Source organism: Nuphar pumila, chromosome 11 (genome assembly GCF_984573655.1).
Source record: "Nuphar pumila chromosome 11, dmNupPumi1.hap1.1, whole genome shotgun sequence".
NCBI lineage: Eukaryota > Viridiplantae > Streptophyta > Magnoliopsida > Nymphaeales > Nymphaeaceae > Nuphar > Nuphar pumila.
Genome location: NC_143259.1, coordinates 12,975,207 through 13,001,290, shown reverse-complemented (window position 1 = coordinate 13,001,290; position 26,084 = coordinate 12,975,207). Strand labels below are relative to the sequence as shown.

General features: G+C 35.9%; 1 protein-coding gene across 2 annotated transcripts in view; it reads right to left on the bottom strand.

Annotated features, from left to right (window-relative positions):
- LOC149822016 (mediator of RNA polymerase II transcription subunit 13-like) overlaps window positions 1-26,084 on the bottom strand; it is a 126,707-nt gene that overhangs the window by 55,887 nt on the left and 44,736 nt on the right. Inside the window, exons 1-4 of one of the 2 annotated variants that reach the window (XM_089980095.1) lie at window positions 13,024-13,301; window positions 11,983-12,061; window positions 11,498-11,839; window positions 11,336-11,419 (exon numbers count right to left, since the gene is read on the bottom strand). In XM_089980095.1, the coding sequence (XP_089836221.1) occupies window positions 11,336-11,419; window positions 11,498-11,839; window positions 11,983-12,061; window positions 13,024-13,117 (599 nt within the window). In that variant the 5' untranslated portion in view covers window positions 13,118-13,301. Of the gene's footprint in view, window positions 1-11,335; window positions 11,420-11,497; window positions 11,840-11,982; window positions 12,062-13,023; window positions 13,302-26,084 lie in introns of those variants that run through there. The other variant, XM_089980094.1, reaches the window with a different exon arrangement.

The window sequence follows — 26,084 nt, the reverse complement described above, 5'->3', positions numbered from 1 at the left end:
AGGCGAGGCACGCCTCTTTTTATTATCGGGTCAAATGGGCCCAAATTTGGGGACAAAGAGAGGGAGGCCCCGACCCTAACTAGAGTCGGATCCAGAGTTACTGAAAACGCCTATGGAATAGGGGAAGCACGCTTCGAAAGCGCGAAACACGGTGCTTCCGAAACGCGAGGGGAAGCGCAGGTTCAATTGAGGAAGTGTGTCCCCCTTTAAAGGGAAGAGTGTACCCCTTTAAAGGGGAACGCGTACCCCTTTAAAGGGGGGCGCTATTGTGGAAAGAATGAATTTGCCCTTAATTTTTTTTTACACATGAATATGTTTTTTGCTAAGGATAAAATGGGTATTTTACAAAACTCGTGAAAAAATAAAATCGAAAGGGACTTAGGGTTTTGTTTTTTCACGTATCATCTCTCTCTCTCTCTCTCTCTCTCTCTCTCTCTCTCTCTCTCTCTCTCTCTCTCTCTCTCTCGAGTTTTCGGCGACCTCAAAAAATTCCGGTGGCCTCCACCGACTTCCGGCGATGAAGATGTTTAGGACCTTCAGGTACGCTATCTCTTCTCTCCCCCTCTCTCTCTCACTCTCTCTATCTCGAATTTGTTTCGCCTCTCGACCTTTTTTTTCCTTTTTTTTAGGAGTTCTGGATCTGTTGGGTCCTTGGTGAAAAGGGGACGGCAAGAAGCAAGGGTTGGGTTAGAGGGCTCGACCAGTCCCAACACGAAGCAAGGGCACACTGGGTGCAGGGTGACGGTTGGGTTTTGCCAGCTGCGAGCTAGGGAGAGGAGGACCTCTGACCACATGTGCATGGCAAGTGGCGGTGTTGGGCATGGGGGTGGCTCGACAGAGACACACAAAGAGGGAGAAGGTTGGGGGAGGAGGCTCCAACAGGGAGCACCACCGGCAGGTGCGCAGCTAGGATTCATGTGAGGGGGGGCAAACAGGGGCATAGCAAAAAAAATTTGGTGTGATAGTCTGGGGTTCGGGGCAACTCCCCAGATTTTTTTTTTTGAGATAAAATAAAAAATGGCTACAATTATTAATAAAAATCTATTTCATATGGACAAATCAAACTATTTGGTGCAGTTAGGGCTGGGCTGGGCTCGAAATCGGCTATAAAAATGGATAAAAATTTATTTCATATGGAATCAGAGTTGGGCTAGGACTGGGTTTAAAAAAAAAATTAACTGGATCGGGATGGGTCTCACTGGAGGTAGAGATGGTGTTGTGTGAGGTGTGCACGCCGAGGGGGGTGAACCAAGAGGGTGAGAGAGTGAGAAGAGAGGGAGAAGAAGAAAGCAAAGAGAGAGGGTAAAAAAAAACACAGAGAGTGGGGGTTATAGATGGTGGCGGGTGCCTTATTGTATGGGTTGGATCCAACCAACTGAGATTGGGTATAAATGGGGGTTAGAGTGGTTTGGGGTTGGATCCTTGTGGGTCCAACCCAAACCGAGTAGGTGAGAGGATGGTTTGGTGGAGGCTTTTGGTTTGGGTTGGATTCTTATGGATCCAACCCAAACTAGGTATTTAAGAGGCATAGTGGGTTGGGTTGGGTCCAAATGATGTTTATTTTTTTGTTTTAGTAATTGGTAAATTATGAGAGTAATGATTTCATTGATTTGTGTTCTTCACTCTCCATCCTTTGCTGTTAATAATAGTTTGTTTTTTGTTTTAGGTTGATTCCATGTGGTGAAGCATAATTCTTTTGACTCTTGAAATTTCAGAAGTTGAATTATTTCCCTATTACATGGAGTTATTCACTCTAAATGATGACCACTACTTAGTTTTTTAGTGTGTCTAGATTTCTAGATTAGCAAAAATGTATTTGTTGAGCAATCTGAGTTTTCACTTTCTGTGTTTAGAATAAAAAATGACTTCAAATTAATTACTACAAGTATTAGGCTGAAGGTAACTTGTCCATGGGTAGTAAGAACTGGTACTTGATGTGCTGCATAATCGAGCTCTTCTGTTATCTACATTTTTTTTTATTGTCATCCATTTGTCCTTGTGAACTTGTCTCAGTATAAAGACAACCATATACTTTTTAATGGTCTTAATCTATTGAGACTTGAGAGTTGAGAATCTGAAATGCATATTTTTCTCTCAGATTACATTTACCTCACCCAATTCCCATTCAGTGTCAATCTGAATTTTGTCTTTCTTCATTGTGATGTTGTCTTTGTTTAACAATTTTTCATAAATGCAATCTTTTGAAAGAACTTTCCTTCCTTTTCTCTCTTTCTTTTTTTATTTTTGTATGCTTCATCATAGTATATTATAGATAGATCTTTCATCTTTATGAATGATGCTTACTTAAAATTTTAAAGTGTTTTAGGCTGATTCATATACTTTTATGATGCAGGTATATTTGCATGTTCTTTGCTTCATTAATGACCATCAGAAGCTATGATCACGACAATTATGATGACGATGATGATTCTTTGTACAATTTGGACTTGGAGCATGAATCGTCTAGTGGTGTTGGGAAGGACAATGCAAAGAAGGGCAAGAGGTCTTCTGATTGTGCATATCAGTTTGAGGACGGAAATGAAAATTGTTTTGATAAGGAAGATGAACAAGAATATGACTTGAACGACTATTATTCTGAAGATGACCAAGATGATGAACCACCTAGCATGCATAAAACCACAGTCCTATGGCGCCATGTATTGAAACAAAAGAAGAGTGGGCAAGGAAAGCAAGGTGGAACCCAGGTTTTTATGTGCAGGCACTGCAAAAATATTTATCACGGGTCATATACTTGAGTTTTTGCACATCTCATGGGATCTTCAAAGGGATAAAGTGTTGGGATTGCCTTTTGCCCTGTAGTTGCAAAAAATACAGAATTTGCAAGAAAAATTAAGAGGCAAGTTCGCCGAGTGGAGGTTTCATCAAGTGCATTTGAGTTGAGGAGATCAAGAATTGATAATCCGAATAAGCCTATTAGGCTGACTACATCATCTAGTAGAAGCCGAAAAAACAGTTGATATTCGTGATACCTTTAAAAAGGTAGAAAGAGATGATGTAAATCACAAAATTATCAGATTTTGTGTGCAAATGGCATACCTTGCAATGTGCTTCGATCACCATATTGGGAAGAGATGATATCTGCAGTTAGTAAAGTACCTGGATATAAACCCCCATCATATGAAAAAGCGCGAACAATGTTGCTTGATAGTGAGAAAGAGTATGTTCATAGAGAGTTAAATGAATTTCGAGAAAAGTTTGAGTAGTTTGGAGTTTCTATTGTCTCCGACGATTGGACAAATATCAAGAACAAACACTTGATAAATATACTTGCATCAAACTGTTTTGGCTCGATGTTCGCTCGATGTTCTTATATGCAAGCGATTTTTCTAATGTGCAACAGTTAGCTGTAAACATTGTCGAGTTTTTAAAGACGGGATTTAGACTTGTGGGGCCTTCTAATGTAATGCAAGTAATTACAAACAATGCAGCAAATTGCAAGTTAGCAGGTGAAGAATTAAAACAAACGTATAAGTATATTTTTTGGTCACCTTGTGTTGTGCACATACTTAATTTGATCTTTAAGGATTTGGCACACGAGTTTCATTGGTTGGGAGAAACATATTTGCAGAGTAAAGAAATTGTGTAGTTTATTACAAATCATTCAAAAGCACTAGCAATCTTTACAAGCAATGAAAACTTAGAGCTAATAAAAATTGCAAAAACAAGGTTTACTTCACATTATACTACTTTGAAGCGCGTGCTTGATGTGAGGGAGAGCTTGAGGCTCACAGTAATTTTAGATAGATGAAGCGAGTGGAAGCAATCATGCACGGATGAAACTATGAAAAAAAAGGTTGTTACAATAGAAACAATTGTTCTTGATGAAGAATATTGGGATTATGTACGTTTAGCATTATTGATTACAAAACCCATATATAAGATGATTAAATTTTGTGATCAGGAAGGCCTTATAATTGGTGAAGTGTATGAAGGCATGGACAACATGTTGGGGAAAATCAAAGACAATCTAAAAGGACAACCAAATTTATATGAAAAGATTCATAAGATTGTCTCAAATAGATGGGATAGAATGAATGTGTCTCTCCATAGTCTAGCTCACATGCTTACTCCAAAATATTACAAGTCGAAGTATCTCAAGATCCCAGTAGCAGGAGGGGTCAAACGAGTTTCTCTTGGTAAAAATTTTATTCTATCTATTTAATAAAGTTTAAAGTTTAATGATTTAATTATTTTATTATTTCATTTGCATTTTCTTGTTATAGTTAATAAACAATTTTTTTGCAGAAAAGGATAATGATATCTTAGACGGTGCAATGCTCGTGCTTGAAGTCATATATGCTGGAAATGAAGAGTTATTTACACTTTATAGGTCACAACTTGTGGCTTTTGCATCAAGAAGTGGAAGATTTAGCCGAAATGCAGCAAGAATAGATGCATTGAATCATATAATGTCGGTGCTTAATTGGTGGCGTTTTTATGGTGGTGATACACCTGAGTTGAGAGCATTAGCCATTAAGGTTTTATCTCAACCTATTAGCACATCTTTTGCAGAAAGAGTATGGAGCACCTATAGTTATATTCACAATGTTAAAAGAAATAGGCTCAATGAAGATCGTGTTGATACCTTAGTGTATATTCATTCCAATGTTCGATTGATTGACAGGTATAATTAAACTGTATTGTACTTTTGTTTTGGTATTTTTTTCTCTTTTTCTGTCATTGATTGTTTATTAGCAACAATCGCTACAAAGAAGGACCTAGTGGAAAATGGGATATCAATCCAGAACTTCCTATTGTAGAAGAAAATACGTTGAGATTAGAGGATATGCGATGGAGAGATTTGGATAATACTTCACAACAATCAAGCATTATTTTCAAATCCAAGCCCAAAGATGCACAAACAAGACCTTCAATAATCATACGTACAAATGAAGTTGAAGATGATATAAATCAATCCAACAGAGCTAATAGAATTGCAGATATACAAGAGCGACCATCAATTCCTCAAGGCTGGATTGATTGTTTCTTTAGCAGGAGACCTAGTTGATCACTTGATCATGTGTTTTTTATTTTTACTTTTTCTATATATGTATTTTTTATATTTTAAAATATAGTTTTTGAATATTTTAATTTTTTAACATATTCATTATAGGAAATGAAGAAAGGAGCAGAAGGCATGGTCGTGGAGGACAAGCATGTGATGATGCAGAAAGTTTTTGATCTATTGCTGACTTGAAGGGGAAGAGAAAGACGACAAATTAATGAACTATTGAATTCTTAATTATTCTTTTGATGATGTAGTTGGAGTAGTCCAACTTAGAAACTTTTATATTATTTTTTTTGTCATGGTTTTGTAATATTTTGTTGGTTTGATATGTACTTTTATTTTGAACCTTGCATGATGAAGGGAAGCAGTGGATTATGTTAATTTTAAGTATCTAGTTTAGAACTTTATAGCTTCTAATTTATACTTTAGAACTTTAGAACTTAAAAACTTAACCATATCTCTATGTAATCTTTGAATTTATTGATTTCTCATTTTCTATGTTGCAGATATCACAAGATTTACAATAATCAAGTCATTTGATTCTTTCATTGAAAAAGGTACGCCTTTAATCAAATTTATTAGTTTTCTTAATGCATTATTTAGTACTTGCATGCATTTGTTAAATGGTTGCAACATGAATGTGAATTATGATCTTTTCTTTATGCATTTTTTTAAATGCTTAAAAGTTGCAAATGATGCATTTGTTAGATAATTGTAACTTATATTATTTATTGTCTTAGATACATGTTTTATTTTGTCAATGATGAAATAAATCTTATTTTTTGATAAAATTAAAATATATAATTACATTTTTTCTTCCCTTTCGATTCTTATTCGCTTTTCATTCGAATTGTATGTCGCTTCCTTCTTCGCTTCTTAGGTCGCTTCCGGTTCGCTTCTTAGGTCGCTTTCGAGACGATTCCTAGGTCGCTTCCAAGACGCTTCCCGGTTCGCTCCTAAGTCGTCCCGCGCTTCTCGGTTCCTAAAATTTTATAAGTGCCTCGCTTCCCGCTTCCCACTCCCGCTTACTCGACTGGCAACTCTGGTCGGATCTCTCTCTCTCTCTCTCTCTCTCTCTCTCTCTCTCTCTCTGTTGATAGATACTCTTTGTTTTTTTGCATTTTTTTATGTTATTTATATTTTTAATATTAGCCACTTTTTTATTTATGCCAACACAAGGAGTAAGAAGAAGAAGAATGCTCTCTCTCTCTCTCTCTCTCTCTCTCTCTCTCTCTCCTAAGAGGTAATCTCTTACTGTCTCTTGGTTCTTTTTTTTTTTGCATTCTTTTTTTATGTTAGTCATTAATTTTTTTATTGTTAGTCATTTTTTTATATATACCAACTCTGATTTTGTACTCTCTTTTGCTTAGAAACGAAAGTGGAGAAAGGATTTTAGATTTTGGTTTGTCCTATGATATGATCTTAGCAAACACTTGGTTTAGGAAGAGGGAGTCTCACCTAGTAACATTTAAAAGTGGGGTTAATACGAGTCAGATAGATTTTTTTCCTACTTAGAAAGAGAGATAGGGGTTGTTGCATCGATTGTAAGGTTATACCGGGAGAAAGTGTAGATACACAACATAGAGTCTTAATTTTAGATCTTAGAATTAGACAATGCCGCAAAAGGGATAGACATAGTATAGATCCTAGAATTAAGTGGTAGGCACTGAAAGAAGCTAAACAAGGAATGTTTGTAGAGCGGGTAGTTAAGGAAGTTGATTGGTGTCTCGAGGAGGATTCAGAATCTATGTGGAATAAGATAGCGGGTGGCATGAGAAAGGTGGCTAAGGAGGTATTGGGTGAGTCTAAAGGCGGTGCACCGCTAGGTAAGGATACATCGTGGTGGAACGAGGATGTCAAATTAGCTATTAAGGTTAAAAGAGAGTGTTATATAAATCTAAGTAAAAATCGTGATAATGAGAATTTGGAGAAGGATATGATAGCAAAGAAGGAAGCTAAAAAAGTAGTTTGGAACGCGAGGGATAAGGTATATAAGGAGGTTTATGACAAGTTGGATACCAAAGAGGGTGAGAAGGATATTTATAGGCTTGCAAAGATGAGAGATAGGAAATCGAGGGATCTGGGTATGGTTAGATGTATCAAAGATGAAACGCAAAGGGTTTTAGTCAAAGATGAGGAGATTAAGGAGAGATGGAAAGATTATTTTGATAAGCTATTTAATGAAAGTCATGCTCAGGATCTTGGAGACTTTTCAATTCCTTTTCATGAAATGAATCGTGACTTCATGCGCAAAATTCAAAAGAAAGAAATTGCAGAGGCTTTGAAGAAAATGAAATCAAGATGGGCAGTTGGCCCAGATGGTATACCTATCGAGGCTTGGAAATGCTTGGGAGAGAAAAGTTTAGAATGGTTGACAAATCTTTTTAACAAGATTTGGCCGACAAATAAGATGCCTAATGAGTGGAGGAAGAGTACTTTGGTGCCTCTATATAAGAATAAGGGTGATATACAAGATTGCACAAACTATCGTGGTATAAAACTCATGAGTCATACTATGAAACTTTGGGAGAACGTAATTGAGTCTAGGTTGAGGAAGATTGTCATGATATCGGAGAATCAATTTGGTTTTATGCCTGGAAGATCAACTATGGAAGCTATACATCTTCTTAGACAACTTATTGAGAGAAATAGAGAGAGGAACAAAGATTTGCATATGGTTTTTATTGATTTGGAGAAGGCTTACGATAGAGTACCTAGGGACGTTCTCTGGTGGACAATGATGAAGAAAGGTGTTTCTCTCAAGTACATTAGTATAATTTAGGATATGTATGAAGGAGTAGTAACCAATGTCCGCACTTGTGGAGGGGTGACAACCAATTTTCCTATAACGGTTGGGTTACATCAAGGATCTGCTTTAAGCCCTTTCCTATTTGCTATTGTGATGGATGAGCTTACGAGATCAATTCAAGAAAATGTGCCGTGGTGTATGTTGTTTGCTGATGATATTGTTTTGATTGATGAGTCTAGAGCTGGGGTTAATGCTAAGTTAGAATTATGGAGACAGACATTGGAAGCAAGAGGTTTTAAGTTGAGTAAGAGTAAGACAGAATACATGGAATGTCGATTTAGTAAGCAACGAAGTAGTGATGGGAGTATAGTGAAGCTTGGTGAGCACGAAATACCAGTGGATGATTCTTTCAAATATTTGGGATCTATCATTCAAAAGTATGGAGAAATTGATGGAGATGTAAATCATAGGATAAAGGTTGGGTGGATGAAATGGAAGAGTGCAACTGGAGTGTTGTGCGATCGTAGAATGCCATTGCGGTTGAAGGGAAAGTTTTATAGGACGACTATTAGGCCCGCTTTACTATATAGTACGGAATGTTGGGCTGCCAAGAGACGTCATATTCAAAAAATGAGTGTAGCTGAGATGCGTATGCTGAGATGGATGTGTGGAAATACAATAAAAGATAAGATTCAGAGCGAGGAGATACGTAAGAAGGTAGGCGTTGCACCCATTGAAAATAAGATGAGAGAGAATCGTTTACGGTGGTTTGGACATATTCGACGAAGGCCTAATGATGTTCCAGTTAGAAGGATGGAGAAATGGGAAAATATATTAGTTAAAAGAGGTCGGGGTAGGCCTAGGAAGACATGGATGGAGGTGATAAGAAAGGATATGAATGCTTTGAACCTCACCGAGGACATGGCATTGGATAGAAATGAATGGAGGAGAAGGATTCATGTGGAAGACCCATAATGATTTTCTTTCTTGGTTCATATCGCCGACCCCAATTGTTTTGGGATGAAGGCGTAGTTGTTGTTGTTTTGCTTAGATAAAATTGAATGTATATGTTTTTTTATTTCTACAAATGCTAGAAGAGCCTAGGCCCTAATTCATTTCATAGGACTATGGGCATTTCTATTTGTGAATGTTGTAACACTCTCATGTTAGAGAGTTTTGGACAAATACATTAACATTTGGTTGTTAAATTGTTAATATGATGACATGATGTTACGAAATTTTATTGTTATAGATTTTATTACTTATATTTTTATTGAATGCTCATATTTTACTTCTTAGATACTTACATAGATAAAGTTGTTGCATTAATGTTACTTTTACATGTTAATCTCACATTTTTTTATATCTATTTGAGATTTTTTATTTCTTATTGGCTGTTGCTTTATCAATAAAGAATTTCTTCTATTTATTTGTATTTTTAGATTTTTTTTTAAATTGAGGCTTACACTTACACCTTGAGGCTAACACCTTGCTTTGGTTTTTGGTGGAACGCCACAGTAAGCCTCAACGCTTTTCACAACATTGGTTATAAACTTATAATGAAAGTTTGATGAAAAAACTAAATAATATTTTTCCTGTCAGCAAAAAATACTAAATAGTATTTAGGTAAAGCCTTGGTATTTAAAGTGCATGTATGCAACAAAGAGAAGGTAGTGAAAGTAGAAAACCACGCAACCCAATTTTTCCTTCTCTCCTGTTTCTCTTTAAAATTGGAAACTACCTATTTTTCCTGTTTACAGTGTTTACACTACAGTACCTTCATGTCTAGAACCACAAATTACAATTTTAAAATGTCAACAAGAAAAAGTGAGTGACACACCACTAGACAAAAAAAAACAAGAAAATTGTGGTTCTATAGCAACCACGTATAAGATCCCCGGATTAGTTGAGTGTTTTTTGACTAGGAAAGCAAAAGGCTTAGCCACTATTCCCATGCACTGGTGCCACAGAAAACAAAAAAAATGGAATAGCTAACCATTATTAGCTCTTGTAGACAGTCAACCATTAGTAATATTAATAATAACAAACAGAAAGACAGAAACACGGGATGACAACCTGCAATGACCATGAAGAAACACCAAAATCAACAGCCAGAAACTAAGGGTGTGTTTGCCTGTCACGGAAAATGGCCATTTTCCATGGAAACGCTTCGATGGGTGTGTATTTCTGCAGTGCCCAAAAAAGCAAACGTGGGAGCGTGGATTTACCTCGATGGGCATGCCAAAATGCACGCTGGACCCCCCTTTCCGCATAAAGGGTTCCCAGGGGGGGGTGTCAGATTCCGTTTCTGCGGAAGAGGTGCCGCGGCTTCCTCTTCTGCGACATGCAAACGCCCCTTAAAGGGGTAAATGAAGGAATGTGTATATGTTTTCCGTTTTTTAGCTTTAACACATCTGCGACCAGAAGCACAGATGGAAATGTAGCCCAACCTTTCACCACTGTGACTGTAGCATCATGTTTCCTTATATCCATTTGGTTCCTCTTTACCAACAAAACATGTACTCGATAAATATCTTTTTGGTCAAATCAAAGTGTACTTTGAATTTCACAAACTTTCTGATTCCTTGTTTATACCAGTCACCCGTATCGTATAAGGCAATTTCTCGGCATGGGTGTTTCTCAGAGATGTTTTCAAAAAGTGATTTTTCTTGGGAAACCTTGGAAGCTTTAAAACTGAAAAAACATAAATAATAATAAGAAAGATAGGAAAATAGTAGGTTTTCTATTATTTTTGTTGCAAAAATATAAAGAAAGAAGATTTAAAAATCTTAAAATACAAAAGAAACCACAAAATAGAAAAACTGAACTTAACATATATAAAAATAAGAATTTTTTAAAAAATATCACAAAAATATTATGATAGCATTGACAGATTTTCATTTTGATTTTGGCAATATTTTGAAGATATCGTGATATTTTGCCAATATTACCAGCTTAGTTGAAAATCGTGATAATATCACAATACCAACGGCATTGGTTTGAACAGTCCTGAGCTTGTGATATATATATATATATATATATATAGAGAGAGAGAGAGAGAGAGAGAGAAAAAGACACATGTGGATCCAATATTCCTATTTTATCACTTTGCAATCAAACACTGTTACAAACTACCACCATAGCCTTTGGCCTCCGTAAAAACCTCATACACCATTTCATATGTTCAGAAGGTCTAGAATAAGTTTCCAATAAATTACACTGTCCAGAGTCTGGATCAGGTGTAATCTAGTTGCACAAAAAACATGTGTTGTTGCACCTTATCAGACAACACGTGTTGATGGACCCCATAGAACAGGCCATGAACCAGTCAGAAAACACAGAGTCCACATACTGAAACGTGCAGCAACACATTTTTGCCCAATGTGATTGCACCAGATCCAGACTCCATTCAAATTTTTTGAAGGCCTCCACGCAACAAATCGTGTATTATCCCCTTGTTGCCATGTTATAAAGTTATTTATGTAATAGAAGAACAGAAAAAACAAATAGAACATATGCATCCATCAACGAAGAGGGCATTAAATACCCCTACTCACCACTGAGTTGGCAGCGAACTGAATAAATCCAACAGTGGGCCTGTTTCAAGCATTGACGCACCAGCCCAATCTCTGAACCAAAATCTGCAACTTCAAGAAGTGCATTGTTAACAATTTTTCAGTGACATAAGGATGAGTAGTAATAAAGAATAAGAGGCATGCCTTCTCAAAGATGATCTAGCCAACATTGTCTGTGGAACTGGGACCAGCAATGCTTCAGCTGGATAAATAAATGCTTTCTCAAGAAACGATACATGATCTGATGATCCCTGCTTCTGCTCACCTTTTCCAATCATGCCTGAAGATATTTTGTCTGCAACATCATGCTTGGCAATCTTTATCTGGGAATTTGAGTTTTCTTGCAACATCTTTTCAGCCTCCATGCAAGGAAAATCCAGACTAACTTCTGCATAGCAACTATGTCCATGGAGCTTGCAACCAGAAGATTGAGTAACACTGGAAGGCACGCCAGCCACTAAAAAACCGCTTGAAGATTTACCTTTGCTGCACATTGTTTCAATCAACTCAATGGTAAGCAAAATTTCAGAATAAACTAAAAACTCATCAATCCATCAAGCCATGTAAGTAATAATGTGATTATCATGTAAAGTGTTACCCACTTGGTAAATAATTCATTTACACAGTACCTGTCATACACATGCTTCACAAGATCACCTGGACAACAACCGGTAAGCCTGCCCCTCATTCCATGAGGAGAAACAACAACTGCCAATAATACAAATTCATTACCCATGAGCAAAAACACAGAAGGAAAAGGCAAAAAGAGGGAGGTGCATTATTTGTGTCATTGCAAATCCTAGCAAATTAGAAGCAAGCAAATAAGATCTAGAAAATAAAACATGGATATTATTTGAGATACAACTTGAACAGTCCAACTTTTTACAATGCAAGTCCCAAGATTAGCAACATGAAACAACTAGGCCTAAATCCTTGAGGTAGCTACATGACTAGAAAATGCTGTCATTCAAGTGGCAGTCCATAATACGGATAGAGCATAACAGCTTAGACAGTTCAAGCATATGTGTGAGGAATCTTTCGGTGCCTAATGATGCAGGCAATTTAGGACAACATGAGTGACAGGATATATGTGTGTCACAGGATATATGCAAGTGATGCATGTGCGCACACATGCACATACATGCACCGCATAGACATGTGCACACACACACACACCTACATATATATATAGGTAATTATTTGGCCAAATCAACCAAATTGTCTTGTCTAGTTGGAAACCATAGGGGTCCGTTTTATCTACTCAATTTGGCCCCATAAACTAGTGTTCAGCATGGTTGCCTATTAAGAATCATACTTCAGATCTTAATATAAACACATGACTTCATTTTGAGTAATGAAACTCGGTGCAAAATGAGCTGTAGATTATTAAAGTTATTAAAAACCTGCCTAACACATCACATCAAAAATCAGAAAAATGGCTGTGGCCACTAGATCAGGCATCTAGTCAATCTGATCAAAGAGTATCTCCATACACACACAAGGGTATGCACGCGCACACATACACACATGAACACGGGCACACACTCACACATGTATGTATTTTGTATCCACTAATTTATAATCCTAATAGATTTGGACATGACATTGTGTGGGCAGTTTTGCAATTTTTATAAATAGTTAGCACTACTTTGAAAGTGACAAATAATAACTTGGTAGGATGTCAATTGATGGCTTCAATGGCATCCTTGGCGTGAAGTTCCCTATGCAAGACAAAGCCACTGCCAGACTGCTGTATGTGTGCATAGAGCCCTGCTGCCTCACACTGCACTCGTACTTGAAGATGGGCACTTAACATGTTTTCCAATTCACTGAAACCAGTAAGATGAACTTTGGCTCAAACTACCACAATGTGTATCGTGCTCCTTACTATCCCCACTGTATAGCAAACCCTTCCACTTAAGCAAAAGCTCCTTATAACAAGTGGTCAGGCTATATCCTTTCAGTTTCAGCGCTTCCTACCAAACTGCACAGATAATTCGGGTTTCACAAGTCAGGATAAGTCTCATTAATTGTAACCACTTTGTCTTCACAACAATGGTTCAGTAAACTTATGTAGAAAGAGGTTGAGAGATGACCATTGTAGGAAACTCCAGAGTCCAGACTGCATGCCATACCGCTGATTCTTTCTACAATGGCAAGGTCACAATGTGCTATCTATCAAAGCAAAAATTGAAGAGCAAAAGAGAGAACACAAAGAGAGGGCATGAAGATAAAAACATTAAAAGAAATGAAAGAGTTACAACACTTATATGGGTTGATCTCTCTTTCTAAATTCTATTTAAAGTAGAACTAAATGACAATCTTAATTTGACTTACAACAATATTACAAGAAGCATCCCAAGTTTATGAAAATACACGAGGGTATTTCCCCACTAAAGTAATATACCTATATTACATTTCTCAACATTCCCCCTCAAACTTGGGATGATGCAAGAAGAAGCATCCCAAGTTTGGAGAGAAACAGTCACATGGGCATGTGCCACAGTACCCATGTCGACACGGCTATGGGTAACGCATCTGGTAAGTTATGGACCAGGTTGGGTCAGACCCGAGACTGACACGGCCCAGAAACAATGAAGTAGTTTTTTAATGTTTAGGAGAACCCCTCTCCCTCTTTGTAGCAGAGGGCTATGCAGTGAAAAGTGTTAGGTGGTGCCTACTAGGTAGACCCCTTAAAAAGACTAGCTGAAGACTAGGCGGGACTAGTCGAACAAGTCGGTATCCCAATTAAAATAGAAAAAAGTACACAAAATACACATAAAAATATGTTTAATTCTTTTACTAATAAGATGTTTTCATTACACAAGTACAAAATTACACATGCTTACACAAAATATATTAATATACATAACCAGAATATACATATATATATACATATATATATATATAATTGTACATGTAATGAAATAGCGGAAAATACAAAATAATGTCACCAAGGGCTTTACATGATTACGATCACAAAAGTGCATAAGCACAAACCTATGTCACATGGGTGCGGGTGCGGATGCGGCACTTCCAAAAAACCCAGGTGCCGGGGTGCGGCAAATATATATATATATATATATATATATATATATATATATATATATATATATATATATATATATATAGGACTTATAACCAGTTTTTTTTGCTGGTGTGTTTGTTTGAAGACTTGTTACCCACGTTCTGCTTGTTGTGTACTTTGGCGCAACGGGACAAAATTGATGAACCGAAAGGATTAGCAATCTGATCGACCCAGCCTGTTGCGTTTTGCTGACTGTCATGATTCAATCATGTCTGAAACTCCCTGGTCTTCACGAAAAAAAATATAAGTGAAAGGTTTGATGTGGTTTGTTGGAGAGAGAGTCTTCACGAGGCCTACGGCTCCACCGCCACTGCCTAGGGTTCTTCAAATTTCATTTTATATACAGTTGCACACAGATCTCCAGTCTGGACTCTGGATGACAGCTAAAAGAAATTTATTGGATTTGACATGTGGAAAAGAGAGGTCTACACCAAGCTACGGCTAGAGCACCCATCTCGTCAGGAGAAAAGTGAATACTAATAGCCACCAAGGCTACCACCACCATTATCATTTATTATGGAGAGAGAAAATCCTTGACGAAGAAAGATCTGGATGGTTGAAGGATAAAGACTTCAAAAGGCTCTTGAATTTTGGTTTTAATTTTTGAGGAAGATGGATCATCATTTCCAAGTTAACAGTATGTTTTCCAACGCTGCGAATTCATTGTTTGGAGGCAGGAATAGCATGGGATGCCAACAAAGCTCGTCAGATGTTGTGGACACAAGTGCCCCCTTTATAAAACAAGAGCAGCAGCAGCAAGTAGGCATCGGTTGTTCCGTCCTTTCATTCTCTCATCACTACCTGCAGGGATCCAACAAGGGGTGGGGAGAGGTGAAGAATCTGGAAGTCCTCGTCAGGGAATAGGCAACTCTAAAGAGACCGAAGCTATCAAGGCCAAAATCAAAATCAAAATCAAAATCTAGCAAGGGGCAGGTCCCGCTGCGCGGTCAGCTGTCAGCAGAATTTTTTTTTTAAAATTCCGCAGCCCATTTCACATGGCAAATTTTAAAAAAAAAAAAATCAAAAAATTGGACCAAAATGACCCTGGGTTGACCGCACCCAGGGTCGGGTTGACCGCACCCGGTGCCGCACACGCACCTGCATCGCGTCGACGCGGGTACAACACCTGTCTGGCCGAATCCCTGTGACATAGGCACAAACTAAAGGATTACAAGATCACAATCACAATGTGCACAAGCACAAGTCCACTATAGGACAAAACAATAGCCAACAAGGGGCAACAACACAAGCACTAAGTCCATATAACATAATAAGAAACTAAATAGAAAAACACAAAATATAAAAAATATTCATCTTTATTAGGCATAAATGCTTAAGAGAATCATTAGTTACAAGAGAGGGGTTCAACCCCTATTTATAAACAAAGAGACAACATGGGGCTCTATTGGGGAGCCCACAATAGAGTCGTTGGGAGCTCCCAACGGTCACAAATGTGACTGTTGGGGAGCCCCTAACGACTCTATAGTCTTTTGACCATAGAGCTCATGCTCTTTACAAAAACAATATTAAATAAATAAGAGGAATTTTGTTCCTAATGAACAGTATTGTTACATGAGTAAAATAGCAAAAATACCCCTAGAGGGTATTTACCTATTATATATATAACAAATATTTATGTATAACAATACATACATATATATACATATATACATGTATAACTTAACACTCCCCCTCAAACTTACGGTGAGATATACCGAAAGTTTGGAAATACAACAAAGATTCAATGGGAAGAATCCAAGTCTCAAGTGTCTTCAATGAAAATCTCCATCTTTAGGAGATATTAGAGAGTTTCGCAAATACAAGTCTTCAAATGTCTTTTATTGGTGATCATCCAAAATCGCTTTCATCAGCTATCGCCATCTTCACGATGCATCAAAAATATTCCTTTCTCAGTCCATCGCATCTTTAAAAACCTATAGAGAAAACAAAACAAAGGTCCAAACTACAAAAAAAAGGTATTCTAACAAAATAGTTATAAAGTTTCAAAACAAATATATATATTTATATTTTGAACAAGAATAACATTCAAGGAAAAAAATTTAAGCAAAGAGCTGATCATTTTTAGAAATATTTAGATAACCATTAAGAAAGATAGGAGCATAATTCAAAAGAGGAATTTTTATAAAATCAAATTTAGACAATCATAAACTCAAAATCAACATATTTTTCAAGAAAACATAAGCATTGATGATAAGGAAACTTAATCAATTATCAAGAAGAGATAAACAATGACGTATCAATAATATTCCAAATTTTTAGAAAATCCCTTCAATTAAAACAAATCATCAATTTATACTAAAAACAACATGAATATGAAGTATAACACTAAAAAAAGAACCCTCAAGAAAAGAGGAGTTAATTAAATTTATGCACGTAACAATGTGAACAAGATAATCAATATGAAACACACATATATATCCAACATGCAATTAAAGCATATTTAATGTACATAAAACGACAATAAAAAATAATTATTTTTATTAATTAAATGCACATAAAATGCATGATTTTAATGTAAAGAATCAAATAACCTTCAATAACGAACAAAAATGTCCACCAATATCAAGTGGACAACACAAAAGTGTTTTCATAAGGAACATACTCTCAACACCCACAAAGAAGCACATGCAAGAAGGATCACAATATAAATAATACGATTTTTATTAAACATCACAAGTATGAAAAATCCATGAAATTTTTATTAATAAACATTTTTCCTTATTTAGGAAACGCAAGTAGAAAACATTTTGAAATTTCATGAAGAGATTCTAAAAAATCTCAATGATATTTACAAATCAACACTAATTTGCGAAAAATATGAAGTAATATTTTGTAAATTTCAACAATAGTTTGACCACCACAAGCAAACACCTCACTAGGCCTCCAAACCACAAAAATCAAGTTTATCAACGATTAGAACAAGAGCATAATCATCAAGCCAACAATGGGCTAAAAACACACACGGTGTGAATAAACATCTCTTAGCTACATATAATGACACTCAAAAATCAAGTGTATCAGCGACTGGATCAAGAGTATAATACCAACGATAGGCTAAAATCACGCATGAAGGTGTGAATAAACATCTCTTGTCTACATATAGTGACACTCAAAAACAAGTATATCAACGACTAGATCAAGAGTATAATGTCAACGATGGGCTAAAATTACACACGAAAGTGAATAAATTTTTTTTGTCTACATATAATGACACTCAAAAATCAAATGTATCAGCGACTTGATCAAGAATATAATGCCAACGATAGGCTACAATCGCCCGCGAAGGTATGCATAAATATTTTTTGTTTACATATAATGACACTAAAAAATCAACTGTATCAACAACTAGATCAAGAGTATAATCACAATGCCAACAATGGGCTAAAAACACACACGAAGGTGTGAACAAACATCTCTTGTCTATATATAATGACACTTAGATAAGAGGCATAATAGGAGGAAACACAAAAGGTAAGAGAGTTTTTAATGAAAACGCACTAATGTTATCAATAAAAATATCAATTTTAACCATCTTTCGAAATACCATGGTTTCAAAAATAGAGTCATCACAAATAAATCGAGTTACATGCATTCATAATAACAATGGCCATACAACAAATGAGTGATACAACACACTCAGATTCAGAGATCAAACAACTGCAAGTTAGAGTCAAACTATAAGTTGGCAATCTAAACTAACATAAAATGAGGTGCACACAATTCACCCCAACATCTCTGAATCAAAAATGACAAGGCCAAGAGAAACGATGCATCATATAAAATTTTGTGATGGACACAAAAAATGTCATAAGGCAATAAATACACACGAAAATCATTTTCCAAACAAGTGAGTTAAAATATAAGAATTAAGAACTGGTTTGAAAAAACAAAGTTTCAAATCAAATCCAATAACGGTAAATGAAAAACTTGGATTGAATATAGTGCAATCATACGCACATGCAATCATAAGCATTGTTAACATAAGAAATCTATATAGCGAGATAGCTCAATGTAGATTACAAGTTTACTATGAGACAATTAAAGTCATTAAAGAGGACCAAAACATATATAGAAATTCTCAAAGAACCATATAAAAATAACCAAACGTATATACAAGTACAACTAATCATGGATTCTCACATAGAGATCAAAAGAACTTATGTATATGCAATAATCTAAATAACTTAAAGCTCCATATCTTATACAAAAGATATGCATAAGAACAAATTTAAGCATATATGCAAGTAATAGATTTAAGGCACTAAGGGCTAAAAAAGAATTATATTTTATAAATAACAAGTATGGAAGGAATCAAGAGTCTTTAATCAAGAACACACATGTCCACCAATGATCTAAGTGGACAAACACGTCCATCAATAATGGACAAGTACTAAAGTGAACGTTGAGAGAAACACATAACTCCCATAAAAACAAAAACAATTTTCTTATGATTCTCAACTTAATATTTTATTAAAAACTAAGTATGCAACACAATACTTAAATCCCATGCAAAGCATGTAAAATAATATCCTGAGACTAGTGTTATCAAAAATGCACCTTGAGGCGCAAAAGGCGCGCCTCGCCTTGAGGCGCATCCCTCTTTGCTTCAAGGCGCAAAAAAAAATACAAAAAGATTTCTGAGACATGATCAACAAGATTTTTGTAGGTTAATCTCATATATTTTCCTGTTATTTCAGTTATATAATCAGTTTCTTAGTATATTATTATATTTTAACTTTTATTAGTTAATCTCGTATATTTTTCAGTTATTTCAGTTATGTAATTAGTTATTTAATATATTTTAACTTTTATTGGTTAATCTCATATATTTTCCAGTTATGTAATCAGTTTTTTAGATACTTTTATATGTTAATCTCATATTTTTTAGAATAATCTCATATATTTTAACTTTTGTAGGTTAATCTCATATATTTTCCTATTATTTCAGTTATGTAATCAGTTTCTTAGTATATTTTAACTTTTGATGGTTAATCTCATATATTTTCCAGTTATGTAATCAGTTTTTAGTTACTTTTATATGTTAATCTCATATATTTTAACTTTTGTAGGTTAATTTCATATATTTTCCAGTTATTTCAGTTATGTAATCAGTTTCTTAGTATATTTTAACTTTTGTTCGTTAATCTCATAGATTTTCCAGTTATGTAATTAGTTTTTTAGTTACTTTTATATGTTAATCTCATATATTTTAACTTTTGTTGGTTAATCTCATATATTTTCCAGTTATCTAATCAGTTTCTTAGTATATTTTATCTTTTGTTGGTTAATCTCATATATTTTCCAGTTATGTAATCATTTTTTTATTTACTTTTATATGTTAATTTCATATTTTTAGAATAATCTCATATATTTTAACTTTTGTAGGTTAATCTAATATATTTTTCAGTTATGTAATCGGTTTCTTAGTATATTTTATCTTTTGTTGGTTAATCTCATATATTTTCCAGTTATGTAATCATTTTTTAGTTATTTTTATATGTTAATCTCATATTTTTTAGAATAATCTCATATATTTTAACTTTTGTAGGTTAATCTCATATATTTTCTAGTTATTTCAGTTATGTAATCAGTTTCTTAGTATATTTTAACTTTTTTTTGTTAATCTCATATATTTTTCAGTTATGTAATCAGTTTTTAGATACTTTTATATGTTAATCTCATATTTGTTAGTACTTATTTGAGATTTTCTATTTCTTATTGGTTGCTATTTCATCAATAAAGCATTTCTTTATTATTTATATTTTTAGATATTTTTTATAATTTTTTAAAGTTTTCAAAAAAATTATTTGAGGCTTACGCTTTACGCCTCGAGGCCTAAGCCTCGCCTCGGTTTTTGGTGGAGTGCATCGCTACGCCTCAATGCTTTTCACAACACTGTCTGAGACTAACAACATAATCATAAGTACCACAAAAAGGATCAACAATATAAACACTTAATATCATAATTATTATCCCACAAAAGACCCATAAAAGACATTTATTAAAGTGAATGACTTACTATAAGAAATTTGGATCAATACCTTATGCACTAACAAACAATCTTATTCATCATGTAAGGCAATCATAAGTGCATAATGATCAAATACAACAACAACAACAAACAACAACTGCGCCTTCATCCCAAAACAATTGGGGTCAGCGATATGAACCAAAAAAGAAATTCATTTTGGGTCTTCCACATGAATCCTTTTCCTCCAATCATTTCTATCCAACGTCATGTCCTCGGTGAGGTTCAAAGCATTCATATCCTTTCCTATCATCTCCATCCAAGTCTTCCTAGGCCTACCCCGACCTCTTTTAACTAATATATTTTCCCATTTCTCCAACCTTCTAACTAGAGCATCATTAGGCCTTCGCCGAATATGTCCAAACCACCGTAAACGATTCTCTCGCATCTTATTTTCAATGGGTGCAACACCTACCTTCTTACGTATCTCTTCGTTCCGAATCTTATCTTTTATTGTATTTCCACACATCCATCTAAGCATCCGCATCTCAGCTACACTCATTTTTTGAATATGATGTCTCTTGGCAGCCCAACATTCCGTACCATATAGTAAAGCGGGTCTAATAGTCGTCCTATAAAACTTTCCCTTCAACCGCAATGGCATTCTACGATCGCACAGCACTCCAGTAGCACTTTTCCATTTCATCCACCCAACCTTTATCCTATGATTTACATCTCCATCAATTTCGCCATACTTTTGAATGATGGATCCCAAATATTTGAAATAATCATTCACCGGTATATCTTGCTCACCAAGCTTCACTACACTCCCATCACTACTTCGTTGCTTACTAAACCGTCATTCCATATATTCAGTCTTACTCTTACTCAACTTAAAACCTCTAGCTTCCAATGTCTGTCTCCATAATTCTAACTTAGCATTAACCCCAGCTCTAGACTCATCAATCAAAACAATATCATCAGCAAACAACATACACCACGGTACATTTTCTTGAATTGATCTCGTAAGCTCATCCATCACTATCGCAAATAGGAAAGGGCTTAAAGCAGATCCTTGATGTAACCCAACCGTTATCGGAAAATTGGTTGTCACCCCTCCACAAGTGCGGACATTGGTTACTACTCCTTAATACATATCTTTAATTATACTAATGTACTTGAGAGAAACACCTTTCTTCATCATTGCCCACCAGAGAACGTCCCTAGGTACTCTATCGTATGCCTTCTCTAAATCAATAAAAATCATATGCAAATCTTTGTTCCTCTCTCTATATCTTTCAATAAGTTGTCTAAGAAGATGTATAGCTTCCATAGTTGATCTTCCAGGCATAAAACCAAATTGATTCTCCGATACCATGACAACCTTCCTCAACCTAGACTCAATCACCCTCTCCCAAAGTTTCATAGTATGACTCATGAGTTTTATACCACGATAGTTTGTGCAATCTTGTATATCACCCTTATTCTTATATAAAGGCACCAAAGTACTCTTCCTCCACTCATTAGGCATCTTATTTGTTCGCCAAATCAAGTTAAAAAGATTTGTCAACCATTCTAAACCTTTCTCTCCCAAGCATTTCCAAGCCTCGATAGGTATACCATCTGGGCCAACTGCCCTTCTTGATTTCATTTTCTTCAAAGCCTCTGTAATTTCTTTCTTTTGAATCTTGCGCATGAAGTCACGATTTATCTCATGAAAAGGAATGGAGAAGTCTCCAAGATCTTGAGCATGACTATCATTAAATAGCTTATCAAAATAATCTTTCCATCTCTCCTTAATCTCCTCATCTTTGACTAAAACCCTTTGCGTTTCATCTTTGATACATCTAACCATACCCAAATCCTTCGATTTCCTATCTCTCATCTTTGCAAGCCTATAAATATCCTTCTCGCCTTCTTTGGTATCCAACTTGTCATAAACCTCCTTATATACCTTAGCCCTCGCGTTTCGAACAACTTTTTTAGCTTCCTTCTTTGCTATCATATACTTCTCCAAATTCTCATTATCACGACTCTTACTTAGATTTCTATAACACTCTTTTTTAACCTTAATAGCTAATTTGACATCCTCGTTCCACCATGATGTATCCTTACCTAGTGGTGCACCGCCTTTAGACTCACCCAATACCTCCTTAGCTACTTTTCTCATACCACCCGCTATCTTATTCCACATTGATTCTGAATCCTCCTCGAGATACCAATCAACTTCCTTAACTACCTGCTCTACAAACATTCCTTGTTTAGCTCCTTTCAGTGCCCACCACTTAATTCTAGGATCTATCCTATGTCTATCCCTTTTGCGGCATTGTCTAATTCTAAGATCTAAAATTAAGACTCTATGTTGTGTATCTACACTTTCTCCCGGTATAACCTTACAATCGATGCAACAACCCCTATCTCTCTTTCTAAGTAGGAAAAAATCTATCTGACTCGTATTAACCCCACTTTTAAATGTTACTAGGTGAGACTCCCTCTTCCTAAACCAAGTGTTTGCTAAGATCATATCATAGGACAAACAAAAATCTAAAATCCTTTCTCTACTTTCATTTCTTTCTCCTATACCATAGCCTCCATGGATATTCTCAAATCCATCCCTACTAATGCCTACATGTCCATTAAGGTCACCGCCGATGAAAAGCTTTTCTCCATAAGATGTCTCTTGTACTACTCCATCTAAATCTTCCCAAAATTGATGCTTAATGGAATCATTTAAACCTACTTGAGGTGCATAAACACTAATAATATTAATAATATCCGTACCTAATACTAATTTAATAAGTAAAATTCTATCACCCTTCCTACGGACCTCAACTACATTATCTATAAACTGACGACTCATAACAATCCCTACTCCATTCCTATTCCTATTTATTCCTGTATACCAAATCTTATATCCCCAAGGTTCTATCACTTTAGCTTTCTCACCTACCCATTTGGTCTCTTGAAGACATAAAATATCAATCTTTCTCCTACACATAACTGTAATGAAATAAGCGGAAGAAACCAAGAATGCTAAAGCATTCACTATGTCCCACACGGACAAATGCAACAAGCACAAGAGAGAAAATCCACTAAGGGATATACAAAGGGCCTTATAAAAAGGCTACACACATGAAAAATAATATCACTATTATTGAAGATGAGCTCTCAAGAGCAATACAACATACATGGGGGGTTCCCCCTATTTATAAGAAGAGGAGACCAAAGGGGCTCCCAATAGAGTCGTTGGGAGCCCCCAACGGTCACATATGTGACCGTTGGGGGCCCCAACGACTCCATTGTGGGGCCCCTTTTCGGTATCCAAAAAATACAAAAATAAAAATAAAAAGAAAAATAAAAAATAGTGAAATACGAGAAACAAAATAAGTACCCCTATGGGGTACTTTGTAAAATGACCATAATACCCCTATCGGGTATTATGGTATTATTACATATGTTTTAACACCCCCCCTCAAACTTTACGGGGGAATGACCGAAAGTTTGCCAAGGAGGAACAAGAAGCGAGGAGCAGGCAGGGCTTTGGTGAAGAAATCAGCAAGTTGATATTCTGAAGTGACATATGGCAGTGTTACTGTCCCACGAAGATATTCATCACGTACATAATGACAATCCATTTCAATATGTTTCGTCCTCTCATGGAAAGTGTGGTTGCTGGCAATGTAGATAGCACTTTTGTTGTCGCAACAAAGCTTCGAAGCCCCGGTAATTTCGACTCCCATATCTTGAAGAAGACTTCGAAGCCACACCAGCTCCATTGTAGTGGTTGCCATAGCCCTGTATTCTGCTTCAGTAGAAGACAATGAGACTTTCTGCTGTTTCTTGCACCTCCAAGCAATTAGCGAATCTCCTAGGAATACACAAAAGTCAGTAGTTGAGATTCGATCATTTGGGTTTCCTCCCCAGTCAGCATCAGTATAAACTAGTAAATCTAAGGAAGAGATTGAGGATAGGAATAGCCCTTTAGTCAAAGTATTTTTAATATATCGAATGATCCGGAGCACAGCACTCATATGCACAGATGTAGGAGCATGCTGAAATTGGCTTGCAGAGTGCACAGCATGAGCAATATCGGGCCTGGTGATAGTCAGATAGGTGAGGGAGCCTATGAGTTGCCTGTAGGGCGTAGGATCGTCCAGCAGAACTCCATCCTCCAGTCGTAGTTTAGCATTGATAACCTCGGGAGTCTCCACCTTTTTATCATCTGAAATCCCAGATTTGGAGCATATGTCTGCAGCAAGCTTCATCTGTGACAGTATATACCCTCGAGGAGAGTATGCAACTTCTATGCCAAGAAAGTACCTGAGAAAACCCAGATCAGACATATCAAAATTATGTTTTAACATATTTTTAACTTTAAGAATACCGCTTTCATCATTGCCAGTGATGATCATATCATCAACATAAAGCAGAAGGATGATGATACTATTACCTGCATTTTTAACAAAAAGAGCAGTGTCAGTATAACATGAGCGAAATCCCAATTGTAACATGATAGCACTAAATCTATCATACCAAGCCTTAGGGGCTTGTTTAAGACCATATAAGGCTTTTAATAACCGAAGGGTTTGACCTTGGTTAACACTGATTCCCGGCGGAGGATCCATATATACTTCTTCATTCAACTGACCATTAAGAAAGGCATTTTTAACATCTAATTGGAATATAGGCCATTTCTTAGATGATGCTACCGCAATTAAAGTTCTAACGCTTGTCATGCGAGCCACGGGAGCAAAAGTCTCCTCATAATCGATGTCATATTCTTGTGAGTATCCCTTAGCAACAAATCTAGCTTTATAGCGCTCTAGGGAACCATCACTTTTTGTTTTGACTTTGTAGACCCATCGACATCCTATAGCTTTCTTATTTGGGGGAAGGTGAACTATTTCCCAAGTTTTAGCTTTATTTAAAGCATCTAGTTCAACTTTCATTGCTTCAACCCAATGAGGTATACTTTTTGCTTGATTATAATGGGAGGGTTCATAGTAAGAATGTAAGGCTATTAGACAAGCTCTATATTTAGGTGAAAGAGTTTCATATGAGACAAACCTATTAGGTGGAATTGATTCTCTAGAAGAACGCCTAAGGGAGGTTTCTTCTAGGGGTTCATTAAGCCGCAAGAATTTTTCTAAAGCACTAATAGGTTGGGCTTCCTCACGCCGAGTGTATACTTGGAGATTGTCACCATTAGTTGGTGATACATCATCATCATGAGAATCATGAGTATTTTCTAAAATTTCCGGATGACTCAAAGAGTCATCATTTGAATCTTCTAAAAGATCATTGATAAACATATAATCAATTTCATTTGATTTTTCCAATATGTCAAATCCATTTTCATCTTCTAAAAAGGTTACATCTTTGGAGAAAAATAACTTATTGTTTTTATGATCAAAGCATCTATAGCCTTTTTTATTTTCACCATATCCTAAAAATACACATTCTATTGCTTTAGGTGACAATTTATCTCTTTTATGTAAAAGAACAAAGCATTTACACCCAAAAATCCGAAGACGATTGTAGTCGGGTGTCATATTAAAAAGTTTTTCATAAGGAGAGATATTATTCAATTTTGAAGATGGCATCCTATTGATTAAATAGGTGGAGGTTAACACGGCTTCGGCCCAAAATTTTTT